Below are 14,663 nucleotides of genomic sequence, written 5' to 3' on the forward strand. Positions count from 1 at the left end.
TTATTTTTAATTTCTTGGTTACCACATCTAGTAAAATATGGTAAGCTGAAACTTTAAACTGAAATGAAATGACGATAATATGTTAAAAATTTTTTAAACTGTTTGTAATTTTTTTATTCGTATTTATCGGATTAGAAAAACTTTTTCAACGAGAAAAACACATTGTTATAAAAAGAAGTAAAACTGGCTCTTTATGACAGAGACACAGTCTTCAAATAGCTAATGAATAACCGCAACACAGTCTGCGTTGATTAATTTTTTTGTCCGGTACGCAAGTAACAAAACAAACTTAGCGGCCACGATTTTCACCTAGTTGTTCATCACGTCAGAATAAATCTCTCTAGCGTTATTCGGCCGTTAGGATTAGCTACACCTTGATTTCGTACAATTCGAAACGCGATTGAAACACAACCACTGTTCCGAATGAGCGAGTTCAAGACCTAGTCCCCGCAACATTGAGGGCCCCGAACGAAAAGGTGAATCGCGTGAATTTTCAGATCATATAAATAACCCAATTACTTAAGGTCGCTGAGAGAAACGAAACCAAGAAAAACCAGGAAGGCCTAGTCAATCGGGAATTCGGACAGCGTGCGGCTTCCATTTTCTGTCCAAACTTTCGCGACAGCCAGAATTGAAAGCCGATTTTCAGGGCGTAAAAAAAATCAACATCGGTTAGAAAAAAGGGTATTCGTCAGTTTCGTCCCGTAATTCAGGCATATATGTTTTAGAACTTGATTGGAGTTTTGCCGTATTGTGAATGGGTTATCGTCTGATCGTATTGCGATCACTTGATAGTATTGAATTTCATTTGAATTTCAAATTATAACTGTAAAAATAAAAATTACAGTAATTTGTATTTGATAGCAACATTAACTACAAATTAAAAAAGCAATTTGAAATTAATTTATGTAAATTATTGATTTAAAACTGGATGTCAGTTAATTTTATAATTTCTAATTGGTTTCGTTTCGACTGATATACGTTAGTTTTATTTTTGTAATTGATTTTGTTTTGATTGTAAGTTAATCTTGTAATTTATTATATACCAATGTTGTTTTCAATCACAAATTTTTATCCGAAAGTCATTAATTACAAAAGTTTATTCTATGCTGATAAACCTGACGGTAATCGATTTTGTTTTATTATAAAAATATTTTTCTAACGCAATCGATCGCATATTGGGAACATAAACCAAGAATCTATCAATCGCATATTGAAAATATAGGTAATTAATTGAAATGAAGTTGTGAATTGCTTTCAAAATCATTTGCAATTGATCGTCTTTTCAAACTCAATTTAAAATTGTAATTCTTGATTTTTTATCAATCAATCGTTTAATTACAAATTTGCCAAACACCGATCAAAAATGGCTGCTAAATACTGCAATCTATCGGATTTCCGTAACAATATAAGATTTGACAAAGTCAGGTGTTCTGACGTCGGATAACACAAAAATAAAGAATAATAATGTAAAAAAAGACCTTACAGGCAGTGCTGACAGTCACCCTGGTAATATCGCTATCTTCAAGGGACGTTTCGAATCACTCGATTTTGACGTTGACTGGGTTCGGCCCGTTTCATCGCCGGCATTCGGACGCTTCGGTTTCTTACGTCCATCATTAACCGATGCTTGGGGCAGGAGACAATCGTACTATTTGCAGGTGGTGGGAGTCAGGGAGGTCTTATAAGGTCCTCGGGCAAGCTTCAAGTTTCTCAATTGCGATAAGACCATAATGCTCTAAACTATTGTGACGATCGTTGGTCAGCGCTGACAGTCCCAAAAGTTTGCCCGAAGAGGTTGCACTGTTTTCGCTTCTAGTTTAAAAAAAATTTTTTAAACTGCTTACTACGTTGCACAAGTTTCACTTAATTTTTTCCATCGAACATCGAAGATGATACCTCTGACGATCGCTCTGCTTCTCGCAGTGGTAACGAGAGCTTCCGCTGTTAACCTTCGTAAGTAAACGCACACCTCATACGTTTTGATTAAGGTGTATTTTCGTTTTGTTTTTCACCGTTGAATTCCGTGAGTGGAAAAGTACTGCGACTGTTCTTCGAGTTTGTGAAATGCTTTGGCTAAATTTAGACAGCCGATAGCTGAGAAAACTATAAATTTGAAAGTGTATTGTAACCGTTGAGACCTTGATGAAGTGAACTTTCGGTGCCTTTCTTTACCGAAATAACAACAGCAAATGGTTTTCTGTTGGATTTTTTTCCCTCCTAGTTTCTTTGCGTCATAATTTTGCAAAATATAGTTGCGGGAATTTGAGGATTCCGCAGTTTTATCCTCAGACTTTGAAATTTTTCAACGAAACCGAGTATTTGATTTCTCTGCATTTCTCGACGCCGTTCGATTTTTTGTTCCAAATGTTTAACACTTCTGACTAATATTCCTTTATATTTTTATACTAACCACGTAGTTTTCGTTATTCTTTGACGTTGTACAATTGAATTTTTCCGTGTCTCATACTGGCACTCCTTTGCGATGATGCAAAGCAGTAATTTAATAAAAAAAATCAGACCGAGTTTCTCACATAGAATAATTTTTTCTCGAGGTTAGAATTCAACCTAGAATTACGAAAATATACAAAATGACAAGCAAAGTGATTTCGGAAGAAAAATCGAAGCGATTGTTCGACAAAATAGAGATATTGATGGGAAAAGTATATAGAAGACATGGGATGAATTCAACCCAATGTTTATTTGTTTTTTTTCAAAAATATTAAATTTCATGGCCCTGGCAAAAGACATGGGGAAACTTTACTATGCGGTTATTATTAGCACATCATAACGCGTGGCAACGAAACTTGGACGTGAAACTATTTGCAATGAAGGCTCATTGACGGGCAGTCCTGATGAGAAATTATGCAGACTATTGTCAGCGTTGAGAAAAACATGAAACTTCTTTTAACATAGGGTTTTGAACACTATGGACATGAAGGATTAATGGGTCTGTTTAAAAAATATCCAGAAATGTTATTTGCAACAATGATATTGAACACGATTGAAGGAAACATCCCTGCTATGTGCTAGAAATGAATTTGAGCAAATTCGATGCACAAGTTGAGATATGAACAATTTGAGAACTGGTTCTATAATTAGAAACCACTCGAAGAAAATTTTTCAAATCGCTAACCCCAGAATAGATAAAAAGAGATCCGTTCAAAGATAGTACGACTGATCTTCGTTTACGATTAAATTTATAGGTTATAATTATAACAGAATGAGAGTTTTTTTACACATTTTTTATAAAATTTGTAGCGGTTTGGTCAGCAAGCAAAATGCATTCACAACCGCTTGAACTGGATCAAAGACCAGAGTTTAATAATTTTTAACGTTTTTAAGTATAAAATCTTTTTCTGTATTGTTGACATCTTAGCTTGCGTTATTCAAATTTTGTCAGAATCATGTCTCTTACACGGTAACGATGTTATTTCATGCGTGTCGCTCATCATTAGCGCTAATAAGACTGCTGAAGATATTTGCAACGGATTTTTTCTCTTTCCTTAAGCTTTGATCCAGACGGTACGGCCCGTTAATTCTCAACATCCACGACATACCGACAATCTTTCCGCACTTTTGTTTCAGCGGAGTACATTCACGTATGCAAACGAAGGGATCCCAACGTAGAGAATTGCATATCCCAAAGCGTGGAGTACCTTCGGCCATATCTGGTGAAGGGAGTTCCAGAGCGCAACATACCATCTCTGGAGCCTCTGCTCCTGAAGGAATTGGTCGCTGCTGAAGGAACAGGAATCAGAATCTCGGCGCGGAACGTCCACGCCTATGGAGCCAGCGATTTCACAGTCAAAAGGCTCAAGTAAGCTTCAGTTTGTTTCTCGAATTTTTCAGAAATTTCGTCTGTGCTATCAAAATTTTTTGCCTACGAACGACGATACCGCAAACCCAACGCAAACTATCAGATTCGTGATTGTAATATTTTTGTTCGGTCAGTAGTAAATTGTCGCAAATTATAGCCACTCGCCATCGTTCAGAGCACACAACTGTAATGATCGCTGTTTGCATTCATCTTCAAGGTCAGAATAAATTCGCGAAGATTACGGAAACGAATAACAAATGATACACTGATAATTGGACGCGTAATTTAGGGATACTCGGGCTTACAGGGTGCTCACAAAAATTTTCTAATAATAGTAAATGACGACTATTCTATACTTTTATCGATGGAGCTAACGTGAATCTAGGCATGCATTTTATAGATATTAACAAGAACACAGATTCTATCATGTTAAATGAAATAAATTATCGTCGCTTGGACAGTTTAGTACCTTACCTCGATAGCTACTATTTTCATGAAACGAAGTCTCGAACAGATTTTCCACAGCGCTGACAGGTTTTCTGATGAAAAATTGTTTCACTTTTGAGAACTTCGAAAAATTTCTTCTGAAACAAAAGTTTTTTCATAAAGAGACGGAACAAAAAATGTGTCTGGGGGAACTAGTACAAAATTTACTCAATAACAATAAAATGACCGGTCAAATATGGAAACGAGACGAGAGATGCGTACTTTTGTGACCGATGCAATTAGTGTCGAAATTTCAAAATCCATTTATTTTCAATTTGAAATATTGCCATGGGGAATATTCTGATATGCTAAGGTGTCATCACCGTTGTCTTCAATATTTGACAATAAAGTGTTAATTTACCTTACAATTAATGAAGATAGAAGTACTATTTTGGATGTGTGAATTTATCATTCTGTTTGTTATTTACCTGAAAGTATTCGCAGGTGAGATTGAAACACGCACAACATCGTTGCAAATATACACCAACGATTTACACCCATAGTCAGAAAGGTTCGCGTGCTAAATATGTGGCAGCATGCGAGGGGTAAACATCTCGTTTATATTCTTGTCGCAGTATCACGCGCGTGCCGCGTCCCTGACACAACACTGAAATGCCCAGAAAACAATCGGACATCGCGTATAAGACTTGCAGAAGAGAAATAATGAAAATGATGGTACAAGACAATAGCATATTAGCATCGAGCCGTTAAGCAATGAGACCTCGATCATTGCGGCACGCGTGCCGTTTAAACTTACGGTTTTAATTTTAAATGAATTTATTTGTTCGTTTTTATTCCGTTTAAATTCGTTATGTTCTGTTCCAAATTCCAAGCACTGAACTGTCGCAATGATACCCACATGGAATATTTACCTCTAACGGAGGTATTATGAAAAATGTTTGAAACTATCGCGTGTACGAGTACACCTTGTAATAAATGTAGATTAGGCACTCAAGAACGACCAAGTACGTGAATACCGGGCGAAATTTGTCATCACCGAAACGGCCGAATTGTTGCGGGGTTATATAATTTGGAGACCGCCTTCATGGCGAGAGAGAAGAGCGACCATTCGCCGCCTGGTGGTTGTTTCTGGTACTTCCACTTATGTGCATGAATATTCACAGGCATCCAATGGATATCCATCATCGGTTTTGATCCGATCGTAAATATTGTGGACTTCTCTAGATGTCTGTTAGAGATCCGCTACAGACATGGATCTTTCCTAGAGCTGTGGATCTTGTGTGGATCCTCTAATAGATGAAGTGTTCCGTGTGGGTACCATTTCGACATTAACAAAAAGGAACGATAACACGATCTGTCTAAACTCTAAAGTCATTGAGAGCAGAATTGTCTTCATTCGAATTTTCATCTCTAATTGCAAATAGAAACAACAGATTTTCAATTCTGTTGATTTCAACTTAAAGAGCCGTTTTTCTGACACAATTTCCTCTGTGTCGACTTAATACCATAAAACCATAGTCTAACATCTTGCCTAAAGTTTTTGTTGCCCTGCTCTTTGCGTAATTCAGCTCTGTGCTATCAGCTGATTGCTCATTGCAGCGCCATGTCGCTCCTGCCTGTAACGTAGTTTGGATTCAATGCGTATTGATATAAACGTTCCTCGAATGGTCACGATTCAATTTGAAATTTTGTCTCCGCGTGTAACGTAAGTGGCAACTACTATTCAATAAATCACTTTACTGGCTATCATTCAATCCCAAACGCACGCCATACATGGCGGTAAAAACTCGCTGCATATATATTTGTAGAATTTTGTGCAAAAGGTTGTACAGAACTTTCTACAGAGTTTGCTTACCTGTTGAAAATTCTTTATGCTGTTCCAGCTCTTTTTCTAAAATGGATTTTACTTTTCTATGGCTTACAAAACCCGTTTTCTTGAGAATTTCATGAATAAATGTGCTATTAGTTGGGTTAAAATTTTGATTGTCAGAAATCCGCAATTAATCGGACAGATGCCCGAGTTATACATTAAAATGGGAGAAATGTAGCGTAAGAATTAAAAAAAACACTTCCCCTTACAATTGGCAATTACATTCTACATATATGGTCCAAAATAAGGTTCTTTAAGTTCGAATCAGCAGAATTCATCAAACTAATCTTAACGGGCAAGTTCCTGGTTTTATTTAGTTTAATATTTTGCTTGATCAAATTAATAAATAAACAAATACAACGGTTTGTTATATAATAATTAGACTTCGTCATCAAAAAAATATTCGAGTAGTTGCAAAGAAAAGCAAATGATGCAAAATATCATTCAGCATTTAGCATTCAGTTGGCTTATTGAATGATACATTTCATCAAATGAAACATCGACTGCAGGGATTCGAATAAAATTGTTAGGTGCAAGTGATCTTTATTTAAACCAATATCATTTGGTCGAACCACGCAAATGATATACCATGTCGCAAGATATCGAAGGTCAACAGGGCGAACTAGACCGTCTGATCAAAAAAAACCGTACAAATTTTCCCAAAATGCTATTCGCGCCAATGATGATGAAAATTAATGAAATCTAAAATGTCAATAATTAGATAAATGGTATGGTAATTGGAATGTTCAAAATGATCAACCTCTTGTGTTTTTGGTTCGATTCTATAAATAATTTGAGCTCATTTCGCTCACTGTTCAGCTGCTCAAAATTCACCTGAAAACCATTCAAATCTTAGATTACAGTATAATTGTAACGCGCAAATCTAATTCTTAACGATTTTGTTGCTGGAGTTGATTACTTATGTGAAATTATTTCAAGTGATCTCTGAAGATCTTTGCGGTGAATAAAATGCGTACAAAGACATTAGAATCGGAGCAACAACATCGGTTTAACAATTTCCATCGTCTTAACTATAGAAACATTTTTCAAATCAAATGTGCTCAGATTCATTTTTAATATATAAAAAGGGGTTGTTGTTTCCCTTTTGGTTTAATATCATTCGCCCTTGAACATTTGTTTTCGGGTGTCGAAGAAAACGGACCAAAGTATCGGTCTTAAAAATTAAATCCGTATACTGTTCTCAAGGACAATTTTCTTGCAGAATCGACCTCGACAAGTTGAGGTTTGAGGTGGACATCAATCTACCGCACTTGTACATAGACGGCATGTACGAAATCGCAGGAAGAGTGTTGCTGCTTCCGATATCGGGAACGGGGCCAATGCAAGGTAACTTCACCCAGTGTACCGGAGCAGTGCGTATGCAGGGAGCGTTGCGGAAGGACAAAGCTGGCGAGGATCACCTGTACTATTCAGATTTCCGGATGAAGATCTCGATCGGCAAGGGGAACCTCCGACTGGAGAACCTTTTTGGAGGAGAGCGAACCCTTGGCGACGTTGTGAACGCGGCGATAAACAACAACTTCGACGCCTTCATCAGGGAACTGAAGCCTCTGATAGAGAAAGCTTTGTCGGAGTCGTTCCTGGAAATTTCGAACAGAATCGTCGAGCCTTTTACGTACAAACAATTGTTCCCGGACAATTAAAGATCGACGTGATAGAACATTGAGGTAGGAAATTTTTAAGATATCGATAACGATCACCGTTTTTTTTTTTTATAAACCGCGCGGCTTAAATGACGTGGAGAATTTTTGAAATCCTCATCTATTGCATGCACTTGACATGCAGGCTCGTTTGAACGAGCATCAATCCTCGAAAATTAGTTTATAAGATATCGATGAACTGACGATATTCACTAAAATATATATAATTAATATATAAATAGATTATGGTTCTAGGTACAGGTAAATTTTATACTTAAAGAGCATGTAATATCTGTCATTATACATACCTGTAAGATATTGACAGATATAGGAATAATGCGTACAATATAATTGGGTTAAGAATACTCTGTGAAATAAATTTTTCCCATTACCATTTACCGAGTCAAACGATTACGTGAACTTTGTAGTTCACGATCGACTTACCACAATCTTTTTGCGACAAGAAAAAGATGATGAAATAATTGCATCGCCGCCGGGTGATATGCGTATAATATTAAAAAAAATAACAAGCATGCTCTTCGAAGGTATTAAATGGCAGTGCACACGCAGCGGAATAACAAGCCGATGCATAGATATAAGACAATTAATAATCTGAGGAGACCCGCCGAACACGAATGATCAACGGGTGATTATGCGTAATAATCTTGAACCGAAGGAATAGAGAGGAAATAAAAACAAAAACCTGTGGAGCGAGGAGAACAGGTTTGGTTGTATAATAATAGTTACCGGATAGTAAACGCGGGTGGTAAGTTAAACGATTAATTTTTTTTCGAAACCGTTTTTTTCTTCTCCATTTTATTTGTTGGGCCATAGCTCGGCGCATGTTTCTTACAAATCAACAAGTGCAGTACGTCGTTATACCTCTATCTCTAATTTAAATCTACAATGGCATTAAACGGCGCGAATCTTACGCGTAAGGAGGAACGAGTTTTACGCTACCTAAATAATAATTTGAGTAACGCACTCGCGAGGCGTAGCTTTCTCATGTAACCAACGAGTTTGTCATCGCATGTTAATCATTCTATAATAAAACGCGTTGAAGACCTGCCGTCCGAATAAACGAATACCCAAGAAAGTGCAGGTTATCGATAGTTATTGTACAAGCTGCCCACCCATCAATGAGCAATCTTCGCTGAACCCTTGCGAGTAAACATTTTTCGACGCCCTCCGATCAACTCTTCTCCTACATTCGGTCGGGGAAAAGCTCGTCGTAGCTGAAGTGTTTGCAAATTTTGTTTGACAGCTCAAGCACGCGCTCGGTGATTACTTGCTCGAGGTTCGGCTTGATCAGCGGGATTATCTCCTTTCGGTTGTCCTGCAGGGCCGCGTTTATTCCTTCAGCCAAGGCTCCGTCTGGTCCCGGACGAGGCGTGAAGTGCGACGTGTAGTCCTTGATAACCAGGCTCGTCGTCATGGTAGGGAAGTAGAGGAACTTTGCCCCCTTATGGTCGACCAGTCGGAACTTCATGCCCACCTTGGCCTCGACGTCGTCTGCGGTAAACCAATCATGTCACATTTATGCTAAGGCTAATACTAAATTTATGTAAAGGGACTAGTTTGTTTCTTTTTATTGTTGCCGATAAATTCACGAGAGAATAGACCGATTTTTGTGGCAGTCGCATCAATGTCTTGTCTGATCAGTCCGCTGCCTCAAATGCAAGTCCATCAAATTTTTTATACCTCAGATTCTTAACGCAATATAGCCTTGACACCCCTGCGAATTGGAGTGACTAGTGTCCGGCCGAAGCTGACTTTGACTACTTGACGAGCAGGCGACAAACTTGGTGGAAATTAGATAAATCTGTTGGTGGAATCGCATGATTTGTCTTATGCTCATTTGGGTATTCAGCTTCCTGAGACTGTCGCGATATACGTCATGCAACGTTGGTTGTTTTAGATGATAAAGTGATGAAAATGTGATAAATACCGCAACGAGACGATGTTGACTAAATTCAATCGCACGCTTGTTAGATTCAGCTAGTTCCATATATTCGAGATGGTCACCGGGTAGAAGAAAAAGAAGAAAAATTGAAAGTGGCGGTGATCGATACATGATCGATCATGTCTCCAGCAATATACGTGAGTTGAAAAAAGTCATCAGATAATAACTATAGGTACAGAGTTTCACAATGCAGTCCGACAAGGTTGCGTTCAGATCCTGCGATCATTATCGAACGCATATTAAATTACCGTGACAGTTGACCCGAATTATTATACGATAATTTAATCTTATTCCTCTCGTTTTGCCACCGGTATGATTTATCGGCTACTTGACAAGCTTCGGTTGACAGGACCATTTTCCAAGGTCACAGCCAGAGTCTTAATCAGGATCCGTGAAGGTGGATATCGTTTTCGAAAAAATCACAAGGTGGATGCCACCGTTGTACGAAATGCGTATTTTGAAAGAAAACGTTCAAACATCTCTGGTCATTCCCGTGTCAATTTTCAAAGATTTTCGAACCTTACGCGACATATTTAAAGCTCCCTCGCATAAAATGGTAATAAAATGGCGGCGAACCGAATGTTTCAAAGAGTACTCCTGTACCGTTTGCTCTTTTCTGTATGTTAGAAACGAAACGTATCCACTACGAGATAGATGTTTGAATATTGACGGTCAACGTGTGAATTTGAGCGGCCGAAAGGCTACGCAAGAAACGGTTGCCTGCGGTCAATTGATAATAGTGTGTTTTGGTGCCGGAGCTGCTTGACATTCAGCATAATGTTTATTGCGTCAATCTTAGGCGCGGCTGATGAAATTATCCGTTTCAATAAAAAAAATATGTACATGTATGTATATAATATGCATATTTATACGGGTGGTGTTTCTGGTCTGACACACTTTTTGGCTTCATACCTGCAGCGACTGACTTCTTTGCAATTTTAGAACGTTTTAACATATATCGAAATATATTCTGCGCAATATTTTCAGATTTTTACACTCGCCCGATTCACCGCTACTTTCGCATATTTTCACAAGATACAACAAGACAGCGTATGATTGATGTTTAGTTTTTGTAAAAAAAAAATATTCAGGATATTTATCGAAGCGTCGACAATGCAGCGATCAACTTCAATGGAAGTGCTAAATACGTTGCAAAAGAACTGCGAGTAATGGGATCGAAATAATTTTTTTGTTGCTTAATATTTGAGATTTGCAGACTGACTTCACTGTGCGTTCACAATTCACAATTAAACAACTAATATATTCAACGTTGTTATTATCGTTTCGGTTATTCGAATACTATTTGACGTTTTTAATTCTGTTTTCGTTCTGTGCCACGTGAAACTCGTTGGATATTACAGAGATAATTTTTCCGTGCAACAACACGCACCGGAATGAACTCTTGCTTACGTATTGGGGAATTGATCGAGCATTCTAGGATACTATATGATAACATTGGATTGCACATAACTCGATACATTAGAACCAGTAATTGGTTAATGATATGACTAGTAGAGCGTAGTGGGAATTTCTTTGGAACGGTCAAAAAAATTGTTAAGTGTTAACAACGAAGATAACAAACAATCAGAGCAGAAGTATGAGGTCATGTACAAGTGAGCGAAAGACTGACGTTACAAATTGAGAATAACCAAGTTTTTGCTTATATGTCTTGCGATTTGTACTCGCGTGTAATCCTACTACCTCATTTTGTACTTCAATTGAAGATCTGAGAATTTTCCAGGCAAGAATGAATTATTTGTTAGATTTCCTTTTAATTTCACTCGACGACAGAAAAGAAAGAAAAATGAACAATCATCCTCAAAGGCGTTTTGAAAAATTTCCCAAAACGAAGACGATGAATTTGAAAAAGTGTCTCACGTTTCAGGGAATACTTTTCTGGCATCCAGATGCGTATTGTCTAAGTTACAGCGATCACGCGTCACGCGGTTGAAAGTTAGAAGGTGCAACGATTTCCCGATCGAGACGAAACGCGGATTAATTGCACAACTGCAAATGTCGAACCCGAGGCTCCAAGGCCTTCGTGCATCGAGATCTCGATTTCGTACGCAGAGGAATCTCCGCGTATAATTTCGTAATGCTATCACAATCCCGAAACGGATTCAGACAAGAGCTGAGGATAAATATCGAAGGAAGACTATACCGGTAACGATTATCATCGGTCCTATCCCGTTGATGGGCACATTGACGATCTTCGTCGTCACGTTGTACTCAGCTTCCAGCCTGACCTGGGGGAACGTGAGCTGCATGTCGATTGTCTGATTTTCCAAATCGACGTGGAGGAACTTGCATATGAAATTGGATAAGTTGAAGAGCTTGACGTTCGTCGCAATCGCTCTCAAGCTGCTGTGGTCCGAAAGTATGATCTTGTCGAGAGTCAAGGGTTCAAGAGATGGGACATCCAGTTCAGGCATTCCCATTTTCAGCTTGGTGGTCATCGAGCTCACGCTGTCCAGAACGCAGTTGTTCAGTTTAGGGTTTTGGCGCCCACAAACTTTTATGTAGGATGCTGTAAAAAGAAACATTCGTTAGGTTACCTTAACTGGATTAAGCACAGCTTCTGATTCGATTACCAAGCTGTAAAACGGTTTTCATGCCAACCGATTTGCGCGTGGAGTGTGTAATTAAATCTGCAATAACGATCTCAGTCGGGCACTCGATATTGATGTGCAAAAAAAAAAAAAATTGCTAGGCAAAAGTTTCGTAAACGTGGTGAAATAAGGTTCAGATATTCTCGAATTCTAGTTATGTGTCACACTGAGAACCAAATTCTGCAACCAATTCTGTCTTCTCTTATGCACCGTTGAATTACAGTTATTTTTTGAATCCTGCAATCCAAAGTCTTGCATAATTAATTGCTTATTCGCCACAAAATGTGCATTCATGTTTCGTGAAACGTCTAATTAGCAGAAGATCCGTGAAATGATGAGTTTATTTGTGAATGTCTTCGCATTTAACAACATTTTGGCTTTCTTGAATCGGCTTCAAATATGCGATTCTGAAAATAAATATTATTTCAAAGGTAATCCACATGCTCAAATTAGAACATTTCTTTTTCGTAACAGATTTTCATAATTCCGTCTATCAATTAGGTTCGAAATGAAACTACTTCTTTCTTCTTGAATAGGAATTTAATATTCGATTCTCATCTATGATACGAATGGAAGCTACGTCGCTACTGTGTCACAAGCTGATCGAAACAGTGATCGGAAATTCATGAACAATAATTAAGATTTTGCGTATGAAAAAAATAAACCAATGTTGAATGTCCAAAAGCGATCATCTCTCAGAGAGATTTTTGTGTTCCAAATGCGGTGCAAAGATAGAATTAATTACAATTCTCTCCCCCTAACCGGAACTTTTATCGTTACCAAAATTCGCGCGGTACAGATATAAATGAAAGCTTCGATAATTTGCAACGAGTTAAGAAAGCACGTGGCTGCAAAATCCTGATCAACAAATAAAGCTCAAGCTGGCATAGCGCAAAAACGTGGTCATACTGCCGAGGCTAAGCCTTGACGCATTTAAGCATTACAGAATGCGGAGTGCACCTGAAGGCACACAAGATGAGACTGATTGCAAAGTTTATAGTGGAAAGAAGAATTCCAAAGGAGCCTTGAGAACGTCTGAACATAATATGCACTTTGAATATTAATCAGTGACATTCGCTGACAAGCATCTCCCGGTTTCCCGTTTGTACGAGTATATTATAATATATATTATGCCACGAGAAAAATCACTGCACGCACACGAGTGACGGTAACTTTCCACGGAATTTATCGTAGTAAATTTGACTATATATTTTTTACAGACGAGTTAGCTATTTTTTATATTGAATTTAGTGATTTTTACGTGCACGAAAGGGCATCGATACTATTCGCATAGTTGATCCACCGCGTTCGATAATTATTACAAAATGTGATCGAAATTTTCAACTAAAATATAATTAGTTTATGGGGGTATGTATCGAGGATGAACGGCTGAAACATTGTGTGAATTTTGAAAATTTATGTCTCGATATTCAACCGTTCAATTCGATTGAGTTTAGTCTTTTTCAAAAGTATACGTAAATCGGGCTTCGCTCGAATATTTGCGGTGATTAGAATCAATTAATGGGATGCATTATTATTGACATTTCCGTCACCCTTTTTACTTGGTGACACGTTTTGAGGTACCCGCGATATCTCAAAAACAGTTTAAAGAGGTTTAATTTAATTTTGGTGAAAGTATTCTTGGTATAGTTTATCGTCTTTGCTGCAACTCGACAATTTTTTATAACAAAATGGCAACGGTTTAAAATTGTAATTCGATTTCTCACCCAAAATTTACCGGATTTTTCTATCAAATTATTAAAAAAAGATAAGATCGTGGTGAAGAGGTAAAACTGTCCGATAATATTGTTTCTGATATATGGTTAACAGCGTAAAATATGCCTCGGAGTGAAATGATTGACGTTATTGTCAATAAAAATGCTTCAAATCAATTAATTCCAATGAACAGTAAAAAGACTCGCACTGGTTGTCAAAACATGATATCTCAAAATTCGTGTACCCCCTTAAATATGAGATACTTTTCTCACTGTCATCGCACGATGAATCGCAAATCACAGATCTGCTCTACTTACGGACTGTTGCGAGTGCAGATGTCGCGAAAAGGGCGAAGAGGACGAAGCGGAGCATCATCTTGCTTGCAGACACTGCACGACAGGGTGGAAAATCCAAAGGATTCGTGAGAGTCGGCTCGGGTGGTGATATTGAAATAGTAAAATAAAGGTTTGAGTCGGGTTCTGCAATCCGTTGCAGCGGAACACTGGACTGACGGCTGCCAATTGGGGATGGCTCATTTATACATTCTAGACCCGAGCCGGCCTTAGGATTATTCCCA

At 38.0% G+C, this 14,663-nt stretch overlaps 2 protein-coding genes across 2 annotated transcripts; one reads left to right on the forward strand and one right to left on the reverse strand.

Annotated features, from left to right (window-relative positions):
• The first annotated feature begins 1,705 nt into the window (after positions 1–1,705).
• LOC107227099 (protein takeout) lies at positions 1,706–8,196 on the forward strand. Its single transcript, XM_015668145.2, has 3 exons — positions 1,706–1,956; positions 3,589–3,820; positions 7,360–8,196. The coding sequence occupies exons 1-3, from the start codon at positions 1,893–1,895 to the stop codon at positions 7,799–7,801; spliced, it is 738 nt and encodes a 245-aa protein (XP_015523631.1). The 5' UTR covers positions 1,706–1,892; the 3' UTR covers positions 7,802–8,196.
• Positions 7,639–14,601, reverse strand: LOC107227097 (circadian clock-controlled protein daywake). Its single transcript, XM_015668143.2, has 3 exons — positions 14,404–14,601; positions 11,923–12,288; positions 7,639–9,310 (listed from the first exon to the last, which is right to left on the reverse strand). Exons 1-3 carry the CDS (start codon positions 14,459–14,461, stop codon positions 9,003–9,005), a joined length of 732 nt encoding a protein of 243 aa, XP_015523629.1. The 5' UTR covers positions 14,462–14,601; the 3' UTR covers positions 7,639–9,002.
• Positions 14,602–14,663: the final 62 nt, after the last annotated feature.

This window comes from Neodiprion lecontei, chromosome 4 (genome assembly GCF_021901455.1).
Source record: "Neodiprion lecontei isolate iyNeoLeco1 chromosome 4, iyNeoLeco1.1, whole genome shotgun sequence".
Taxonomy (NCBI): domain Eukaryota; kingdom Metazoa; phylum Arthropoda; class Insecta; order Hymenoptera; family Diprionidae; genus Neodiprion; species Neodiprion lecontei.

What these genes read in the sequence shown, in the direction of transcription:
- LOC107227099 (XM_015668145.2), top strand. Translation starts at nt 1,893, where the DNA reads ATGATACCTCTGACGATCGCTCTGCTTCTCGCAGTGGTAACGAGAGCT. An exon ending in AGCTTCCGCTGTTAACCTTC is followed by an intron (nt 1,957 to 3,588) that starts GTAAGTAAACGC and finishes CTTTTGTTTCAG; the next exon opens with CGGAGTACATTCACGTATGC. An exon ending in TTCACAGTCAAAAGGCTCAA is followed by an intron (nt 3,821 to 7,359) that starts GTAAGCTTCAGT and finishes ATTTTCTTGCAG; the next exon opens with AATCGACCTCGACAAGTTGA.
- LOC107227097 (XM_015668143.2), bottom strand. Translation starts at nt 14,461, where the DNA reads ATGATGCTCCGCTTCGTCCTCTTCGCCCTTTTCGCGACATCTGCACTC. An exon ending in ATCTGCACTCGCAACAGTCC is followed by an intron (nt 12,289 to 14,403) that starts GTAAGTAGAGCA and finishes TTCTTTTTACAG; the next exon opens with CATCCTACATAAAAGTTTGT. An exon ending in ACCGATGATAATCGTTACCG is followed by an intron (nt 9,311 to 11,922) that starts GTATAGTCTTCC and finishes GGTTTACCGCAG; the next exon opens with ACGACGTCGAGGCCAAGGTG.